The following is a 20242-nucleotide window of genomic DNA, read 5'->3' as shown; positions in this document are numbered from 1 at the left end:
ACAGGGGCCCTGCAGGGCTGTCAGGGACCTGCAGCTTGCAAGGGGCTCTGCTCTCCCTCAGGTGCTCTCAGAGAGATCCAATCCCAGCTGGGCACCTCAGGGCACAAGTGGCACTGCCTGTTCATGGACACACAGCTGATGTCTGCCAGGAAAGGGGCACAGGTTTTAATACCTGTTAGTTTCATACTTACAAGCAAATCTTTATTATTTCAGTCATTTGATTACTCTTAAGGAATGGCAACGTTTTCCTACCAGAAGCGGGGATTTCCTGGAGGTGTACTGATGGCAGGAGAAGAAATACTGATCTTCCCATCTACTTGTGTAACCAATAATCAGTCTATTATTCAATCTCTCACTTTTCCATCAAATGCTCCCATCTCTCCTGGCTAAATTGCCATATCTAAGGACATCTGTTCACTTAAACAGCTGGATATTTGTTTTTCCATTGGTCCCAGATTTTCTCCACCAGATGCTTTCCGGTCATTCAAGTGCCTCTCAACTTACTTGTTTCATGCTTTGAGCTTCAGGGAGTTGCCCAAACTTTCTGAAGTTTAAATAAATATCACATAAGATGACATCTTAATTGTCTTTATATCTATCACCAAATTACCTTTTCTTATATCAATGTCTAAAACTGTGCCTCTACAGGAATCCTTTGGGGATGGTGGACATGTCAGATGCTGCTGGGACATTCCAGAGAGCTGAGGGAAGAGCTGTGATGGTTGTTAAACTGCTCAAATGTTCAACTTGTGTTTGTTGGCAAGAAACCTTTCTGTACCTCTGAGTGTCACCAGTCCCTGAGCCCAAAGGACACAAACCTGATGAGTTGTGGTTCCCACTGCAGAGGCACTTGGACCTTGGCTCTGCACAGGAGAGCTCTTTTCCTCACCTTTCTCGCTTTTCCTCCCTCTGGGCATGGAGGGAGCTCCTGACTTCAGCCTGTGACTCGTGTGTGCAAAGAGCATATCTGGGCAGAATTGGGGCAGGGAGGGTTTGGGGGGACCTTGAAATCTGTGCTGGGCATAAAAGATGTTATCCAAAGCTCTGAGACTGTCTGCTGTGGAAAATGTATTTAAGATCCAGCAGAGGAATGACTTTTGCATTTGATGGAGCTGTGTCTTCCCTTGGCTTTGTTGGCTGACAAGAAATGAACATCCCTCTGTGTCTCGGGCAGCTCCTTCTCCAAGGAAAGCAGGTGGGAGTTGGAGCCAAGGAGCTGAAAGCTGCAGGTGCAGCCTGGGCTGGAGGGAGCTCAGATTTGCACAAGGCTGCTCTGAGTGCCAGGGCTTGGATGGGGGAAATGGTGGGGTGGGAGTAGGGACAGAGTCTGATTGATTGTCAGCCATGAAGGGTCTTGAATTTCATGTCTATTCAAACCGCATGAGGAGGTACTTGGATTCAGTGTCAATTGAAGACTGCACATGTCAATGAAGTACGAGTTAAAAAAAATAAATTACAGAACTTAAAAAATATTTTCTCACCCTGTTTTTTTTTTTTATATAGTGTATTCACTTTAAATAGCCTTCTGAAATCTGTAGAATTAACCACAAATAATTTGGAAACTGAAATAAAATTATTCCCAGAGGCTTGGCTTGTTAAGGTGTTTTGAATGTGGATGGTCCCTGGGACACTGAATTCCTGCACTGAAGAGCTGAAGGCTGAACAAGCCTCTGGAGCAGGAAAATTCAGCAGCAGCCTCCAAGTCGCTGAGGATGTCAGCAGCCCCCACTGAGGCCATCCCTGCCCAGAGACCGTGGGGGAATGGGCAGACAAGGAGAGTGTCCCTGGGGCTGGGGCAGCACAACTCAGAGGCAGCAGGAGCTCCAGCTGGGCAATGGAGTGTGGAATGTGGCTGGGAAAGCCCTGCCTGGGCTGTGCCAAGCAGGACACACAAGCCCTGACCCCCACCCCCCAAACAATTCTCTTAATGAGACATTTGAAAGGAACTACAGATGTTTGTGTTCTCTGAAATGGACACACTGGAGAAATACCAACAAGAGAATCTCAGGAGCTCAAAAAAACAAAACAAACTTTACTGGCAATTTCAGAAAATTAGAGAAACTTGGCAAAAAGTTTAATATAGCATTGAATCAATCAAAAAAACATTTTACATTAATCGGCCCATTCAACTTTACAAAGTCTAAGCCTGTTCAATATAATGTTAATCAAAATTTGCAAGATGGAATTAGAAAGTGAGAAAGAAACAAAAAAAAAATTAGAGAAGCACACACACAGCTACCAAACCCTGGAATCCAGCTATGTTCTGATGGAAATTCCAAGAGGAGGTAGGGTCAGGATGTGTGACTGCCTTGTGGTCAGCCTTAAATATCCCTTGTTCTTGCTGGGCCCTTCCCACAGGTGGGACTTGGGCTCATTTGGTCCCTCAGGAGCTGGGCTGGGGGCTGCAGAGGTGGCTGTGGAGCATTGCCTGTGCTGTGCCAGGGACTGGCAGACACTGCTGGGCTGGGATAGAGGCTCGGGGGGATTTGGGTTGCTGGACAGGGCAGGGCTGGGAATCCAGGGCAGGGCAAGGCTGGACCTGCCCCTTCCTCCCCCACACACTAAAAGTTTCAAGCCAAAAATCTTCTCCAGTCTGCCACAGTAAGGCAATGTTGGACATGAAATCCCAGTTCTGGCCATGGGCACCTGGCCAAGAAGGACAGCTCTTTTCCATAGGAAGGAAAGCACAGAATCTTGCCAAGTGTTTTGGGAACAGATGAGAGGTGACTGTCATGAAACCGCTGCCAGCCAGACTTGTCCTGGCAATATTCCTATGGGAACAATCTCTGGATATAAGGAAATTTGGAAGTGAAACTCCAATTCTGCCCATATGTGCCTGGAGCAGAATGTCAGATCTTTTCCATAGGAAGGAAAGCACGGAGCACCACTGTTTCAATAGTGGATGAGGCCCTCAACATGCCAAGGTCAGCCTGACCTCTTGGGAGGTGAAACCAGCCAGACCTGTACTGTATTCCTTTGTTTTTATGGGGCCCTGAAGTGTCACAATGGTGCCTTTGTACTGTGGGGCTCCACACTGCCACAATGGCTCCTTGATTACAAGAAGACCTGAAATGTCACAATGGACCCCTTGTTCGATGGGATCCCGCAGTGTCACAGTGGCTCCCAGGTTTCACAATGGTTCCACTGATTCCATGAGGCCTTGCAGTGTCACAATGGTCTCCATGGTTCCCCAGGCCCCACAATGTCACAGGACTCCTCTGTTCCATGAGCCCTGCAATGTCACAATGGACCTTTAGACCCTGGAGGTTTGCAGTGTCACAATGGTCTCATTTTGGCTCCACAGTCTCCCCAAAGGTCCATTGATGACAGGAGGCCCTGCAATGTCACAATAGACCTTTGCCTCCATGCAGCCGTGCGGTGTCACAAAGGCCTCTTGGTTTCACCAGGCCCCATAGTATCAAAATAGTCCTCTTGGTTCTGTGGTGACCCCCAGGGTCACAATGGTCTCACTGGTCCCATGAGGCCTCACAGTGTCACAATGCTTTCCTTATTCCATGGATCCTCATAGTGTCACAATTATCTCCATGATTCCATGAGTCCCCTCAGTGTAACAATGATCTTCTTGGCTCCATGGTGCCCCACAGTGTCACAATGGCCCCTTGGTTCCATGAGGCTGTGAAGTGTCACAATGGCCTCTCCATGATTACATAAGGACTTGCAATGTCACAATGGACCTTTGGCTCCATGGGGTCTTGCTGTATCAAAATGATCCCTACATTCCATGAAGCCACACAGAGTCAGCACGATCCCCTTGGTTCCATGAGGCCCAGCAATGTCACAGTGCTCTCCATGATTCCATGAGGCCCCACAGTGTCACAGTGGTCCCTTGGTGTCACAGGGCTCCACAGTGTCACAATGGTCCCTTGGTCTCACAGGGTCCCACAGTGTCACAATGGTCCCTTAGTTCCATTTGCCCTGTGCTGCTGCATTCCCCTCACCTTCTCAGGCCACCCTGCCAGCTGAGAAATGCTCCTTGGGCCTCGGCCTTGGCCAACAGCCCCTGGGCTCAGCTCCTCTGCAGCTCATCACAAACACTGTCTGCTCCAGGCACTGCTGCTGCCCAACCACCTCCTGCTTTCTGTAGGAGCAGCCCTGGGAACTGTTTTTGTTCCCTCAGTGGCACAACATCCCTGTTCTCACACTGCCAAAGAAAGCTGTTGGTGCCAAGTGTGGCCAGGATGAGCCATTGCTGGGACTGAAGCCCCTCTCTTGGGGCCCTGCACACAGCGCTCCAAAAGGAGCCCTTGGAGCTCTCCTGGGCCAGCGACTCCCTCTGAGTGGGGCCTCTCCCAGCCGGGAACTCTCCCGTTTGCTGCACTCAGGGATCCTGAACAACGATGGAGCCTGTGCCGATCCCCCCACTTCTCCAGGTTCAACCCTTCACCCACTGGGGAGATGCCAAAGGATCCACAGTGAGCATCGCCTGCCCTCAGGGGAATTTCTCACAGGTGCCTTGCTCTGACTCTTTGTGTCCGTGTGCACACAGGAGTGCCTGTGCTGGGGAAATGTGGCAGAAATGCTGCTCTCTAAGGGCTTGGAGTGCCTTGGATAGCTGAGTCAGTCAGGCCTGTAAGTAAGGTTACATCATGACAAATAAGGTAAATGGTATTAAGAGGTTTTATTTTTGCAAAGTTTACTATGTTATAAGGTAAGTTGAATATTGTTTAATGTTATTCCACTATTAAATCCTTAAGTCATTGGTTGTAAGTTGTGGTTAAATACTGTTAAGCCCTGTTCTTTTCCTAAATTGTGAAGTTGAAGGTATCAGTTAAGGTTAAGGTATCAGTGAAGTCCTGTTAAGTTTGACCTCTGTCAAGCTTTTATTTCTTTATTCATTTTATCCTTGCCCTCACTGTCCTTGTGTCTCAAACACACTGGGACAGTTCTCAGCTCATTTCTGGTTTGATTGCCTGGATTCTGTTTGGTTTTGTTGCTACTTTGTTTCTTTGGTGTGCCAGAAGTGTCCAGTCAGGAGCAGAGTGACTCTTGCCAAGGAACTCAGTGCTGCTTTCCCTTAATATTAAATCTGTTTTTTGCTGATCCCTTGCTGGGGATTTTTTCAGCTCTCTTAGCCCCTCGTTGGTATCAGGGTGAAGGAGCCCTGGCCCAGGCTCTGGCCCTGGGGGACACGGGGACGCTGCCGGAGGGTCCCTGGCACCCTGTCCCACCCCCAGGGCCCTGGCCCCTGTCCCCGTGTCAGGCTCTGGGGTCGATCGCATGGAACATCCTCTGGGGGAGGCTGCGGGGCCAGGGGCGGGGGGACCTGGGAGGAAAGGGGACCCTGCTGTGCACGAGCAGGGTTGGACTGCTCTGGGGGAAGCTGTGAGGGGAGCCGCGGCAGAGTGACCTCCCCAGTGACCTCGCACTGCCCCTGTGATATCACACTGCCCCTGTGATGTCACAGCCCCTATGGTGCCACACAGCTCTTTTGCAATGTCACACAGCCACCTGTGATGTCACAGCCCACTCTGGGTTGTCACAAAGCCCCTGTGATCTCACACAGCTAACTACGAGATGTCACCCTATGATGTGCTACATCTCTGCTTTGTGATGTCACGGAAGTCTCTGTCACAACCTGCTCTATGATGTTACACAGCCACCCAGTGATGTCACAACCCACTCTCTGAAGTCACAGAGCCACCCTCGATGATGGCAAAATCTGCTCTATTGCCTCACACTATGATGTCACAGACAGCTTTGTGATGTCACAAACCCCTCAGTGATGCCACGAGACCTTTTCTCTGATGTCATACTGGCACTCTTTAATGTCACAGCACACACTTTGAACCTCACAGCCAGCTCTATGATGTCATCCAGCCATGCCATGGTGCCACAGCCTGCTCTGTGATGTCAGAGAATCCCCTCTATGATTCTGTAGCTGCTCAGTGACTTCCACAACAAACTCTCTGATGTCATAGACCAATCTGTTGACTTCAAATTTGCTTCCTAGAGCACTATATTCTAATAGTTGATAAAGCTCCTGAACTGTGGAGTAAATAACTCGGGTTAAAATCTCTCTGTCTGATCATGATCAGAATCAATCAGAGCTGTATTTATAGAAATATATCTGGTATTCCATCATTAATCCTGTGGGACAAATTGGGTTAAAGCTGAATTCCACCTGTCCAGTCTTTTACACATAAACCTTTGACAAATTCTTGGGCTGGGATTGGATCCAGATGTTCCCAGTCTCCTCTCTTAGAAGAAATTTTAGCAGTCTAGGAGACCTGCAAGGGTCTGAGGATCCAAGGTGGCTCTTTGGTATAATATCTGCACCTCCGGTCTCAGCAGGAGTTTCTCTAATAAAGAAATAAAGCTTTTGCCTGAAGTTCCCACTGTGCCCATGACAGGAACCCCTGTGACAGTCTGGGACATTCCGGCTCTTTGGCAGCCTGGGGACACTTTGGATGTCACCGTGGAGCCCCCATGAGTGCCTGTGACAGATCAGTGCGTTTGCAGCCCAAGGTCCCCTGGGATGTCACCATGAAATGGCTGTGACTGCCTCTGACCACAGGGCTCTTTACCATCCCCAGAAAGCCCTGGGATGTGTCCATGGAGCCCCTGTCTGTGCCTGTGACATTCCAGCTCTGGAACAGCCTGGAGACTCCTGGATAGTCCCCATGGAACCTCTCTGAAGGCCTGTGACAAATCTGATCCTTAGCAGGCAACCATCACCAGCCCACCTGTTGCTATGGTCAGTCCCTTGGTAGGTCCATGGAGACCCCATGCCAGGGGTGGTTGCCATGGACACCAGCTCAGGCCTGCAGCCAGAGCCCGTTGCCATGGTAACCATTGGCAGCCCCATCCCCAGGCTCATGGGATCCCAGAACCACAGAATTGGCGGAGCTGGGAGGGACCCATCAGGATCCTCCAGTCCAACTGCTGGCCCTGCACAGGACACTCCAACAATGCCAGCCTGGGCCTGGCAGCGCTGTCCAAACGCTGCTGCAGCTCAGAGAGCCCTGGAGCTGGGACCCTTCCCTGGGGAGCCTGGGCAGGGCCCCAGCAGCCTCTGGGCAAAAACCTTTTCCTGACATCCAACCTGAGCCTGCCCCGACTCAGCTGCAGCCGTTCCCTCCACTCCTGTCTCTGGGCACCAGAGGGAAGAGGTTCCCACAGCCCCAGCCAGGGACCCGCTCCCAAGGCTTTTGCCATGGCCACCAGGGCTGGGACCAGCTGGAATGCTCGGTTTCCACGGGCCGGGCTTCAGGAATGGGATTCCCCTATTTCCTGCTCCTGCTAAAACCGTGCTGTCCTCGCTGCCCTCCCACCTCCCATGGAGAGCACAAAAGGCAAAGATCCCGGGCTGGGATAAGAACAATTTATTGGGAACAGCAACGAGACAAGGAACAAACAAAACCAGAAACAATATTGATAACAGATGGGACTGTGTACAGGGAAAACTCAATAAAATTCATTGGATCTTCCTGGCCACAATTTCCCCTTCCTGGAAATTTCACTCTGCTCCTCCGGGAGAGACAGAGTCCATTTCCTGCCCCTGGCAATGTTTGGAGGTGGGAGGGAATGTAATGACAGGGCCATAGCCAGACCTTCATGTTTTTCCATCCCACATCATGTCATTGGCAGGGACGGGAAAAGGTACAGGTGTCTTCCCAGCATGGATCATGGAGAACATGGATCATAAGGGGTCTTCCCAATGTGGATACTCCAGTTACTGGAGTTGGGGCAGTGCACAAAATCCTCCTTCACTTGGGGCATTGGAGGCCTTCCCTTAGTGGTGCCTCTGTTGGTGACTGGTCAAGTGAGAGCTCTGGGTGAAGCTCTTCCCACACTGGGGACACTCGTAGGGCCTCTCCCCAGTGTGGATGCGCCAGTGGGTGAGGAGGGTGGACTTTCGCTTGAAGTCCTTCCCACACTCAGGGCAGCGAAAGCGCCTCTCATCCATGTGAATCCGCTCATGCAGGAGGAGACTAGAGCTGCTCTGAAACCTCTTCTGACACTGGGGATACTCGTAGGGCCTCTCCCCACTGTGGATGCGCCTGTGCCTGATGAGGTTGGAGTTGCTCTTGAAGCCCTTCCCACACTCAGGGCAGCGGAAAGGCCTCTCCTCGGTGTGAATATGCTGGTGCTGGAGGAGACTGGAGCTGGTCCGAAACCTCTTCTGACACTGGGGACACTCGTAGGGCCTCTCCCCAGTGTGGATGCGTTGGTGCCTGATGATTTCTGACCTGTAGCTGAAGCCCTTCCCACACTCCCCACACTCGTAGGGCCATTCCCTGGTGTGGATCACCTGGTGGCGGATCAGGATGCTGCTCTGCCTGAAGCTCTTCCCACACTCCAAGCACTTGTGAGGATTCTCCCCATCATGAAGCTGCTCATGGACCACCAGCTCTGAGCCCTGGCTGAAGCTCTGTCCACTGTCCTGGCTAAGGGAGGGTCTTTCCTCCTCAGAGCACACAGGGCTGGGTTTGGAGCCACTTCTCCTGTGGAATCTCTGCAGCTTTTCTTCCCCATTTGATTCCTGTGCCCTGGAGTCACTCATAACAACCTCTTCTACGAGGTTCTGCCCTGGGGATTTGTCCTCCCTGGTCTCCATCCTCAGCTTCTTGTCTGGGGGAGAAAAGAGACGGAGAGGATGGTATTTGCCTCCATACCTGACGGAAGGGGAAGGAGATGCTCCCAGTGCATCCCTGGTAGGACGGGGTTGGCAGCAGGGTTGTCCTGCAGCCAGGGGCCATGTTAAGCTGGGAGATGGAGCAGGAGAGAGGGGGAAAGGGGCACTGACTTCCTCCTCACCTGCCTGGGTCAGGGTGGTGGCAGCAGTCCTATTAAATGGTGGCTGCAGTCCTGTGGGGGAGGTGAACATGGTTCTGTCAGAGCAGTGATCCTGCAGAAGGGTCTGGTGTTCCTCTGAAGGTCCAGTGGTGGTTATGGAGCTCTTGTCCTCTGGGAATCCAGTAGGCAAACTGCTCCTGGTGTTGCAAGACTCAGCTTATATCCAGGTAGGAATGCTTGGATCCTCCCCCTGGGCGGAGCATCTCACAATGGGATGATGGAATTTTATCAGTCCTGCAGTGACACTCAATGCCCCATTAGCAGAAGACATCTCCCCTGGAGGGCGTTATAAGGGCTGAGTCATGGAAGAGATAAAGAACCCTGCCCCACCTGTTTATAGCAGCTGATGAAGACGGGGATTGAAAACATGCATTTGGTTACATCTTGCATTGCAACCTGAAACAGTGGGGTAATCTCTGCTCAGGGGGTGAACACCACCCCCCTTACCCAAACTGGTTTAGGTGTAAAACCCCCACCCCGGGAAGGCCACACACATAGGGAGCAAAGTCACACTTGCCCTGCACCAGGGAAGGTCTCTGTCCCTTGTCACTCCCTTGCCATGCCCCGCTTTCCTCTTTCTTTTAACTCTCTCTACCTCACATTTACTGTTCAATAAAATCCACCTTGGATTTGGTCTCATTAGCACCTTAATTGGGGCAGAGGCCTCTCTCCAGTAATTTTCTTAACCAGATTGAGATATTATTTTGGCGCAGTGAGTTCAGGGCACTGTTGTCTGACACCAAGTGCCTTTGACAACAGCATGGTTCCCTCCTCTGAGGAGGTTGTGGTTCTTTCTGGAAGAACTCTTGGAACTTGGACGCAGCTTCCTCTGAGTCACTTATGGAAGAACTTATGAGGAAAATGGCTGTTGTGGGTCTGGATTTTAAAGAAAATATTTTGTTGTCCTTTCTTGAAAAGTTTGTAAAAATCACTGGAGGAGAGGGAGCAATTGATGCCAGCGAGATTGAAAAGGTTTGTTCACTCCAACGTGAAAAACACTAGGCTGCTGAAAGTCCCAGAAGAAGCCCAGCTCAAGTAGCTAAATTCCCGAATAACTCCAGCCAGGGGTCTCCAGGAGGATGTTTTGGAGAGTGTTCGGAGACGGCAGATCCCGGACTCTAGCCCCGGATATCTCCGGGCTTCCCAAGAGGAGCTTTTTCGGGGGGAGAGGAGCCGTGATCGCCCCACGAGAGGGTCCTGGGGGGGCCACTGGGGATGGCCCGGTACCGACGGGGTGGGACATTGGTTTTGGGGATCCCTGTGAGAGCCGCGGCTGTGGAACGGGGGACCCCCGGGACGGGGAGAGGGGAAGGGGCGATACCAGAGCTGGGGGACCCCCAGCAGCCCAGAGATGAGGCGGGGACGGTCAAAGGCCTTTATTGTCTCCTCTCTTGAGGTTTTATAGTCTAAGGGGCTTCTCTAAGTCAGAGGGGGTCTGCAGTACTATCTGTGGTTAGTAAGGAGTGGAAAGTTACTAGCACTACTATCGTTAGGGGCGCTGCATTCCTATTTACATTCCTAGAGTGATCTCTTATCTTAGGGGACTAGGGGAAAAGGAATCCTGCCACTTTCCGTCATAGCACGTGATGTTCCGATAGCCTGTCCCTATCTACCACATACAGTTCCGTTTTTTCCTTATCTCGTTGCTGTTCCCATTAAATTGTTCTTATCCCAGCCCGGGATCTTTGCCTTTTGTGCTCTCCATGGGAGGCGGGAGGGCAGCGAGGGCAGCACGGTTTTAGCAGGAGCAGGAAATTGGGGAATCCCATTCCTGAAGCCCGGCCCGTGGAAACCGAGCATCCCAGCTGGTCCCAGCCCTGGTGGCCATGGCAACAGCCTTGGGAGCGGGTCCCTGGCTGGGGCTGTGGGAACCTCTTCCCTCTGGTGCTCAGGGACAGGAGTGGAGGGAACGGCTGCAGCTGAGTCGGGGCAGGCTCAGGTTGGATGTCAGGAAAAGGTTTTTGCCCAGAGGGCTGCTGGGGCCCTGCCCAGGCTCCCCAGGGAAGGGTCCCAGCTCCAGGGCTCTCTGAGCTGCAGCAGCGTTTGGACAGCGCTGCCAGGCCCAGGCTGGCATTGTTGGGGTGTCCTGTGCAGGGCCAGCAGTTGGACTGGAGGATCCTGATGGGTCCCTCCCAGCTCCGCCAATTCTGTGGTTCTGGGATCCCATGAGCCTGGGGATGGGGCTGCCAATGGTTACCATGGCAACGGGCTCTGGCTGCAGGCCTGAGCTGGTGTCCATGGCAACCACCCCTGGCATGGGGTCTCCATGGACCTACCAAGGGACTGACCATAGCAACAGGTGGGCTGGTGATGGTTGCCTGCTAAGGATCAGATTTGTCACAGGCCTTCAGAGAGGTTCCATGGGGACTATCCAGGAGTCTCCAGGCTGTTCCAGAGCTGGAATGTCACAGGCACAGACAGGGGCTCCATGGACACATCCCAGGGCTTTCTGGGGATGGTAAAGAGCCCTGTGGTCAGAGGCAGTCACAGCCATTTCATGGTGACATCCCAGGGGACCTTGGGCTGCAAACGCACTGATCTGTCACAGGCACTCATGGGGGCTCCACGGTGACATCCAAAATGTCCCCAGGCTGCCAAAGAGCCGGAATGTCCCAGACTGTCACAGGGGTTCCTGTCATGGGCACAGTGGGAACTTCAGGCAAAAGCTTTATTTCTTTATTAGAGAAACTCCTGCTGAGACCGGAGGTGCAGATATTATACCAAAGAGCCACCTTGGATCCTCAGACCCTTGCAGGTCTCCTAGACTGCTAAAATTTCTTCTAAGAGAGGAGACTGGGAACATCTGGATCCAATCCCAGCCCAAGAATTTGTCAAAGGTTTATGTGTAAAAGACTGGACAGGTGGAATTCAGCTTTAACCCAATTTGTCCCACAGGATTAATGATGGAATACCAGATATATTTCTATAAATACAGCTCTGATTGATTCTGATCATGATCAGACAGAGAGATTTTAACCCGAGTTATTTACTCCACAGTTCAGGAGCTTTATCAACTATTAGAATATAGTGCTCTAGGAAGCAAATTTGAAGTCAACAGATTGGTCTATGACATCAGAGAGTTTGTTGTGGAAGTCACTGAGCAGCTACAGAATCATAGAGGGGATTCTCTGACATCACAGAGCAGGCTGTGGCACCATGGCATGGCTGGATGACATCATAGAGCTGGCTGTGAGGTTCAAAGTGTGTGCTGTGACATTAAAGAGTGACATTATGACATCACAGAAAAGGTCTCGTGGCATCACTGAGGGGTTTGTGACATCACAAAGCTGTCTGTGACATCATAGTGTGAGGCAATAGAGCAGATTTTGCCATCATCGAGGTGGCTCTGTGACTTCAGAGAGTGGGTTGTGACATCACTGGGTGGCTGTGTAACATCATAGAGCAGGTTGTGACAGAGACTTCCGTGACATCACAAAGCAGAGATGTAGCACATCATAGGGTGGCATCTCATAGTTAGCTGTGTGAGATCACAGGGGCTGTGTGACAACCCAGAGTGGGCTGTGACATCACAGGGGGCTGTGTGACATTGCAAAAGAGCTGTGTGGCATCACAGGTGCTGTGACATCCCAGGGGCAGTGTGATATCACAGGGCAGTGCGAGGTCACTGGGGAGGTCACTCTGCTGCGGCTCCCCTCACAGCTTCCCCCAGAGCAGTCCAACCCTGCTCGTGCACAGCAGGGTCCCCTTTCCTCCCAGGTCCCCCCGCCCCTGGCCCCGCAGCCTCCCCCAGAGGATGTTCCATGCGATCGACCCCAGAGCCTGACACGGGGACAGGGGCCAGGGCCCTGGGGGGGGGACAGGGTGACAGGGACCCCCCGGCAGCGTCCCCGTGTTCCCCAGGGCCAGAGCCTGGGCCAGGGCTCCTTCACCCTGTTACAAACGAGGGGCTGAGAGCGCTGAAAAAATCCCCAGCAAGGGATCAGCAAAAAACAGATTTAACATTAAGGGACAGCAGCACAAAGTTCCTTGGCAAGAGTCACTCTGCTCCTGACTGGACACTTCAGGCACACCAAGGAAACAAAGTAGCAACAAAACTGTCCGGGTTATCTCGGCTGTTTGAGGGGCCTGGAAGGCCCGGAGGTGGCCTTGGGGCAGCTCGCGTATTGAAGGACGAGAAGAGGCTTCAGTTCTTCTTTCTGGTTTTATGTTTATTAATTGTTTATCTAAAAGATGTTCTTTCAGCCACCAGAGATCTGCTCAGCAGTCAGCCATGGGCACACTCTCTCTGCCCTCCGGGCAGCCACGTATCTTTATACCCCTTGTTACGTATACAATATTTATCATTTTTCCCCAATACCATCTATTCTTATAGCTCGGTGTACTCTTAGTAATAACCAATCCAAAGGTGCCACCGTGGCCAAAGAAGATGGAGGAGAGGAGGAAGAAGAAGGAGGGCAGGACACACCCCAATTCCTCCATCTTACTCCTCTAAACCCCCCTGTACATAAATCCTAAACCCTGTTTCTCACCCTCTAATTAGCTAATCTTTCCACCCTTCACCCCGGTGAGGCCCTCTTATCTTCATAAAGGTGTCGTCTCCCGTGTAGGGTCAAAGTCCTGCCACCAGACACTTCTGGCAACATTCCAGGACTCCCGGGCCCCCCAAGGGTGGTCTCGGGGGGCCTGCATCCCAGGACTCAAATCCTGGGATCCCACATCTCCCCCTTCTGTTTGCACCAAGAAGACCTCTTTTATCACCCGATTCATGGCGCGCTTCAGACATACAAAAATGCACGGGACGACAATCATGAGGACTAGTAGGACTATTAAAACATAAAATCCTACCCTTAAAATTCTTCTCCAAATAGGAGAAATGTCAAAGAAATCTGCCCTTAAAATTCCTCTCCAAATGGGAGAAATGTCAAAGAAATCTACCAGCTGATCAATATATGATCCTTTGTCAGTTTTTCCTATAATAGGTAAATTACCCCATTGCCTATTGCAATTCAAGACCCCAAGGAGAAAACCTCCCAGTCTTTCGTTCTTATACAGAAATATTCAAGACCCCAAAGAGAAAAACCCCCCCAGAGTCTTTCGTTTCTCTTGTTTCTCTTCTGAGTTGTCCTTTGCAGTCTGAGTCCCGACTTTTGTCTGAGTATTCGTTTCTTCTTATATCTTGTTGAGGAAAATCGCTGCATAGTTGTAGCTCTGCTCACAACTGCCTCTTTGTTCCGCGATTGTTGCTGTTTGCAAGCTCACTCAGGGGTTACCTAGTTTTTGATTCAACTGACAATAGGGTTAGAAAACACACAAGCCTCCCCAGGAGGGGAGAGGCTTGGACTCCACGAGGGTTTTTTACCAAAGGCACCAAGTCTGGAGAGGGCCCCTCCTCGCCCGAGACGTTACCGTGGGTCCGGCCCGCCCCCGCCCGCGCTCTTTACTCTGCGCATGCGTGCTTTCCGAGCCGCCCTCTGTCTCTCCCGAGGTAATTTTTTCCTCTCCCTTTTTCTTCCGCCTCTGAATTTTCCCCCTTCGGTCTGCCCCTGACTGTCTCCTCCTCCTCCGACGCTGTGTGTGTGTGTGGCCCTTCGTCAGTGTGTGCAGCCCCCTCCCGCCGGCACCCGCGCTCTGCCGCGACTCGCTCCGATCTGCGTCCCGGGTTTTTTGCGTCACAACCGCGCGCCCCCTGCGTCTCCCGGCAGCCTTTCTGAGATTGCGCAATTTCCCCCATGCCGCTGCCCATGTCGGACGCCCCTGCTGCGCTGGCATGTGACTTCTGCCCCGGGTTCTTGCGAGTTTTGCCTGCCGCGCGCGTTTCTGCTACCTTGCCGGCCCCCGGGGCCGCTGCACCCCCGGCCCTGAGCTTAGCAAAGCCGTATCTGAACACGCGTCTTTTGTTTTTTCTTCAGCCGCGCTCCCCGCCTGCTCCGCCGCCGCGAGAAAGCGCCTCCCCTGATCCCTTTTTCTTCCCCCCCCTGCTCTCCCCCCTCGGTCCTGAGTCCTCCATGCTCTCTGGGCTTTCTGGACGCTTTTTGGGAGTTTCCCAGGGTTTCTGGGTTTTGGGACCGGGTGTTTTAATAATATTTCTTGCTCTTTTTTCTCCAAGAGCATTTTCCTCTCGGCCTTTTAAGGCCAGAGCTAATAATTTTTTCCTGGAGCCTTGCTCCCCTCTCTCTTTCAGAGAGTCCCCCCCCGGACGTCTGCTGCGTCTCGGGGTTATTTCTTCCTGGCCTTTTAAGGCCAGAGCTAATTTTTTTCCGGAGTCTTGCTCCCCCCTCTTTTTCAGAGAGTAGCCCCCCCGGACGTCTGCTGCGTCTCGGGGTCTTCCTTCCTGGCCTTTTAAGGCCAGAGCTAATTAATTTTTGTATGTTTGTGTCACACCTTATAAGGTGGACAAAATTTCCCGTTGTTCCTGGGAAGGTGTGCCTCCCATGTTCTTATTTTCAGGCTTTCTTACCAAATCTGTCGCCAGAGCAGTCTGGACGTCTCGATCTGTCCAGCAGATCATGAGAGGTGGACCCAGGGCGCCTTCTGGTTCCAGTCCGGGCTGTTCTGCTACGAATATTCTTCGGCAGAAACTGGAGGTGGATTTCTCAGTGACTGCTGGTTTTTTGCAGTCTCTGCTGGCTTTTTTTTTTTCTTCTTCTCTCTTTTTCTTCAGGGCTTTGAAGGTGGTGGTGGTGCCCCCCCCGAAAGGTTGTGGTGGTCAGAGCTCACCCAGTGGAAGCCAAATGTCCGGTTTATCTCCCCGAAAGGTTGTGGTGGTCAGAGCTCACCCAGTGGAACGCCAAATGTCCGGTTTATCTCCCCCCGAAAGGTTGTGGTAGTTCGAGTCCGTCCAGGGACGCCAAGTGTCCGGGTTATCTCGGCTGTTTGAGGGGCCTGGAAGGCCCGGAGGTGGCCTTGGGGCAGCTCGCGTATTGAAGGACGAGAAGAGGCTTCAGTTCTTCTTTCTGGTTTTATGTTTATTAATTGTTTATCTAAAAGATGTTCTTTCAGCCACCAGAGATCTGCTCAGCAGTCAGCCATGGGCACACTCTCTCTGCCCTCCGGGCAGCCACGTATCTTTATACCCCTTGTTACGTATACAATATTTATCATTTTTCCCCAATACCATCTATTCTTATAGCTCGGTGTACTCTTAGTAATAACCAATCCAAAGGTGCCACCGTGGCCAAAGAAGATGGAGGAGAGGAGGAAGAAGAAGGAGGGCAGGACACACCCCAATTCCTCCATCTTACTCCTCTAAACCCCCCTGTACATAAATCCTAAACCCTGTTTCTCACCCTCTAATTAGCTAATCTTTCCACCCTTCACCCCGGTGAGGCCCTCTTATCTTCATAAAGGTGTCGTCTCCCGTGTAGGGTCAAAGTCCTGCCACCAGACACTTCTGGCAACATTCCAGGACTCCCGGGCCCCCCAAGGGTGGTCTCGGGGGCCCTGCATCCCAGGACTCAAATCCTGGGATCCCACACAAAACCAAACAGAATCCAGGCAATCAAACCAGAAATGAGCTGAGAACTGTCCCAGTATGTTTGAGACACAAGGACAGTGAGGGCAAGGATAAAATGAATAAAGAAATAAAAGCTTGACAGAGGTCAAACTTAACAGGACTTCACTGATACCTTAACCTTAACTGATACCTTCAACTTCACAATTTAGGAAAAGAACAGGGCTTAACAGTATTTAACCACAACTTACAACCAATGACTTAAGGATTTAATAGTGGAATAACATTAAACAATATTCAACTTACCTTATAACATAGTAAACTTTGCAAAAATAAAACCTCTTAATACCATTTACCTTATTTGTCATGATGTAACCTTACTTACAGGCCTGACTGACTCAGCTATCCAAGGCACTCCAAGCCCTTAGAGAGCAGCATTTCTGCCGCATTTCCCCAGCACAGGCACTCCTGTGTGTACACGGACACAAAGAGTCAGAGCAAGGCACCTGTGAGAAATTCCCCTGAGGGCAGGCGATGCTCACTGTGGATCCTTTGGCATCTCCCCAGTGGGTGAAGGGTTGAGCCTGGAGAAGTGGGGGGATCCATCGTTGTTCAGGATCCCTGAGTGCAGCAAACGGGAGAGTTCCCGGCTGGGAGAGGCCCCACTCAGAGGGAGTCGCTGGCCCAGGAGAGCTCCAAGGGCTCCTTTTGGAGCGCTGTGTGCAGGGCCCCAAGAGAGGGGCTTCAGTCCCAGCAATGGTTCATCCTGGCCACACTTGGCACCAACAGCTTTCTTTGGCAGTGTGAGAACAGGGATGTTGTGCCACTGAGGGAACAAAAACAGTTCCCAGGGCTGCTCCTACAGAAAGCAGGAGGTGGTTGGGCAGCAGCAGTGCCTGGAGCAGACAGTGTTTGTGATGAGCTGCAGAGGAGCTGAGCCCAGGGGCTGTTGGCCAAGGCCGAGGCCCAAGGAGCATTTCTCAGCTGGCAGGGTGGCCTGAGAAGGTGAGGGGAATGCAGCAGCACAGGGCAAATGGAACTAAGGGACCATTGTGACACTGTGGGACCCTGTGAGACCAAGGGACCATTGTGACACTGTGGAGCCCTGTGACACCAAGGGACCACTGTGACACTGTGGGGCCTCATGGAATCATGGAGAGCACTGTGACATTGCTGGGCCTCATGGAACCAAGGGGATCGTGCTGACTCTGTGTGGCTTCATGGAATGTAGGGATCATTTTGATACAGCAAGACCCCATGGAGCCAAAGGTCCATTGTGACATTGCAAGTCCTTATGTAATCATGGAGAGGCCATTGTGACACTTCACAGCCTCATGGAACCAAGGGGCCATTGTGACACTGTGGGGCACCATGGAGCCAAGAAGATCATTGTTACACTGAGGGGACTCATGGAATCATGGAGATAATTGTGACACTATGAGGATCCATGGAATAAGGAAAGCATTGTGACACTGTGAGGCCTCATGGGACCAGTGAGACCATTGTGACCCTGGGGGTCACCACAGAACCAAGAGGACTATTTTGATACTATGGGGCCTGGTGAAACCAAGAGGCCTTTGTGACACCGCACGGCTGCATGGAGGCAAAGGTCTATTGTGACATTGCAGGGCCTCCTGTCATCAATGGACCATTGGGAGACTGTGGAGCCAAAATGAGACCATTGTGACACTGCAAACCTCCAGGGTCTAAAGGTCCATTGTGACATTGCAGGGCTCATGGAACAGAGGAGTCCTGTGACATTGTGGGGCCTGGGGAACCATGGAGACCATTGTGACACTGCAAGGCCTCATGGAATCAGTGGAACCATTGTGAAACCTGGGAGCCACTGTGACACTGCGGGATCCCATCGAACAAGGGGTCCATTGTGACATTTCAGGTCTTCTTGTAATCAAGGAGCCATTGTGGCAGTGTGGAGCCCCACAGTACAAAGGCACCATTGTGACACTTCAGGGCCCCATAAAAACAAAGGAATACAGTACAGGTCTGGCTGGTTTCACCTCCCAAGAGGTCAGGCTGACCTTGGCATGTTGAGGGCCTCATCCACTATTGAAACAGTGGTGCTCCGTGCTTTCCTTCCTATGGAAAAGATCTGACATTCTGCTCCAGGCACATATGGGCAGAATTGGAGTTTCACCTCCAAATTTCCTTATATCCAGAGATTGTTCCCATAGGAATATTGCCAGGACAAGTCTGGCTGGCAGCGGTTTCATGACAGCCACCTCTCATCTGTTCCCAAAACACTTGGCAAGATTCTGTGCTTTCCTTCCTATGGAAAAGAGCTGTCCTTCTTGGCCAGGTGCCCATGGCCAGAACTGGGATTTCATGTCCAACATTGCCTTACTGTGGCAGACTGGAGAAGATTTTTGGCTTGAAACTTTTAGTGTGTGGGGGAGGAAGGGGCAGGTCCAGCCTTGCCCTGCCCTGGATTCCCAGCCCTGCCCTGTCCAGCAACCCAAATCCCCCCGAGCCTCTATCCCAGCCCAGCAGTGTCTGCCAGTCCCTGGCACAGCACAGGCAATGCTCCACAGCCACCTCTGCAGCCCCCAGCCCAGTTCCTGAGGGACCAAATGAGCCCAAGTCCCACCTGTGGGAAGGGCCCAGCAAGACCAAGGGATATTTAAGGCTGACCACAAGGCAGTCACACATCTTGATCCTACCTCCTCTTGAAATTTCCATCTGAACACTATTGGAATCCAGGAGGTGGTAGCGGTGTGTGTGCTTCTCTGTATCTTTTTGGTCTTTCTCTTTCTATGTCTTCTTCTTCTGTTTCTGTGCTCCTGCAAATTTTGATTAACATTAAGTTAAACAGGCTTAGAATGTGAAGTTGAATGGGCCAAGTCAATGTTTTTGAGACGGTTTTTTTGTTGCTCAAATATCTGCCATAGTTTGACATAGAACAGTTTTAAAAAGTAATAAAAGTAAATCCATAAATAATTAACTGAATCTAAAACCTACCACACTCATCAATACATTAATTAAGAAATCTCAAGATTAGAAAAATCTTAAATAAACAAACCAAAAACCACTACAGTGTCATAATAAATCTTTTGGCAAAGCTTTTCCGATTTTCTAAAGTTGCCAGTAAAGGCTGATTTGTTGTTTTGAGCTCCTGAGAATCTCTTGTTGGTATTTCTCTAGAGAGTCCATCTCAGAGTACACAAACAACTGAAATTTCTTTTAAATATCTCATTGAGAGAGTTGTTTTTTAGTGGATGGGAGCAGGGCTTGTCTGTCCTGCTTGGCACAGCCCAGGCAGGGCTTTCCCAGCCACATTCCACACTCCATTGCCCAGCTGGAGCTCCTGCTGCCTCTGAGTTGTGCTGCCCCAGCCCCAGGGGCGCTCTCCTTGTCTGCCCATTCCCCCACGGTCTCTGGGCAGGGATGGCCTCAGTGGGGGCTGCTGACATCCTCAGCACCTTGAAGGCTGCTGCTGAATTTCACTGCTCCAGAGGCTTGTTCAGCCTTCAGCTCTTCAGTGCAGGAATTCAGTGTCCCAGGGCTCATTAGCATTCAGAACACCTTAAGAACCCAAGCCTCTGGAGTTTGATTTAAGTGTTGATTTTATTTAAGTGTTCAAATATTTGTGGTAATTCGAGAGATTTCAGTAGTGTGCTCTAAGTGAATGCCTTATATTTAAAAAGACAGTGAGAAAACATTTTTTAGGTCCTGTTTGGGACTTTTTCCTGTTCATAAATCAGTCTGTGCAGTCTCCTAATGACACTGAATCCAAGTACCTCCTCATGCGGTTTGAATAGACATGAAATTCAAGACCCTTCATGGCTGACAATCAATCAGACTCTGTACCTACACCCACCCCACCATTTCCCCCACCGAAGCCCTGGCACTCAGAGCAGCCTTGTGCAAATCTGAGGTCCCTCCAGCCCAGGCTGCACCTGCAGCTTTCAGCTCCTTGGCTCCAACTCCAACCTGCTTTCCTTGGAGAAGGAGCTGCCCGAGACACAGAGGGATGTTCATTTCTTGTCAGCCAACAAA

The 20242-nt window shown here is 51.3% G+C and overlaps 1 protein-coding gene across 1 annotated transcript in view; it reads right to left on the bottom strand.

The window, feature by feature from the left end:
- Positions 1–20242, bottom strand: part of LOC135460655 (zinc finger protein 420-like) — a 140065-nt gene that overhangs the window by 34368 nt on the left and 85455 nt on the right. The window contains 2 exon segments of the mRNA XM_064737560.1: positions 7777–7916; positions 7992–8390. Coding sequence (XP_064593630.1) covers positions 7777–7916; positions 7992–8390 — 539 coding nt within the window.

Source organism: Zonotrichia leucophrys, unplaced genomic scaffold (assembly GCF_028769735.1).
Source record: "Zonotrichia leucophrys gambelii isolate GWCS_2022_RI unplaced genomic scaffold, RI_Zleu_2.0 Scaffold_77_214274, whole genome shotgun sequence".
Taxonomy (NCBI): Eukaryota; Metazoa; Chordata; class Aves; order Passeriformes; family Passerellidae; genus Zonotrichia; species Zonotrichia leucophrys.
This window is presented reverse-complemented; position numbering and strand designations above follow the sequence as displayed.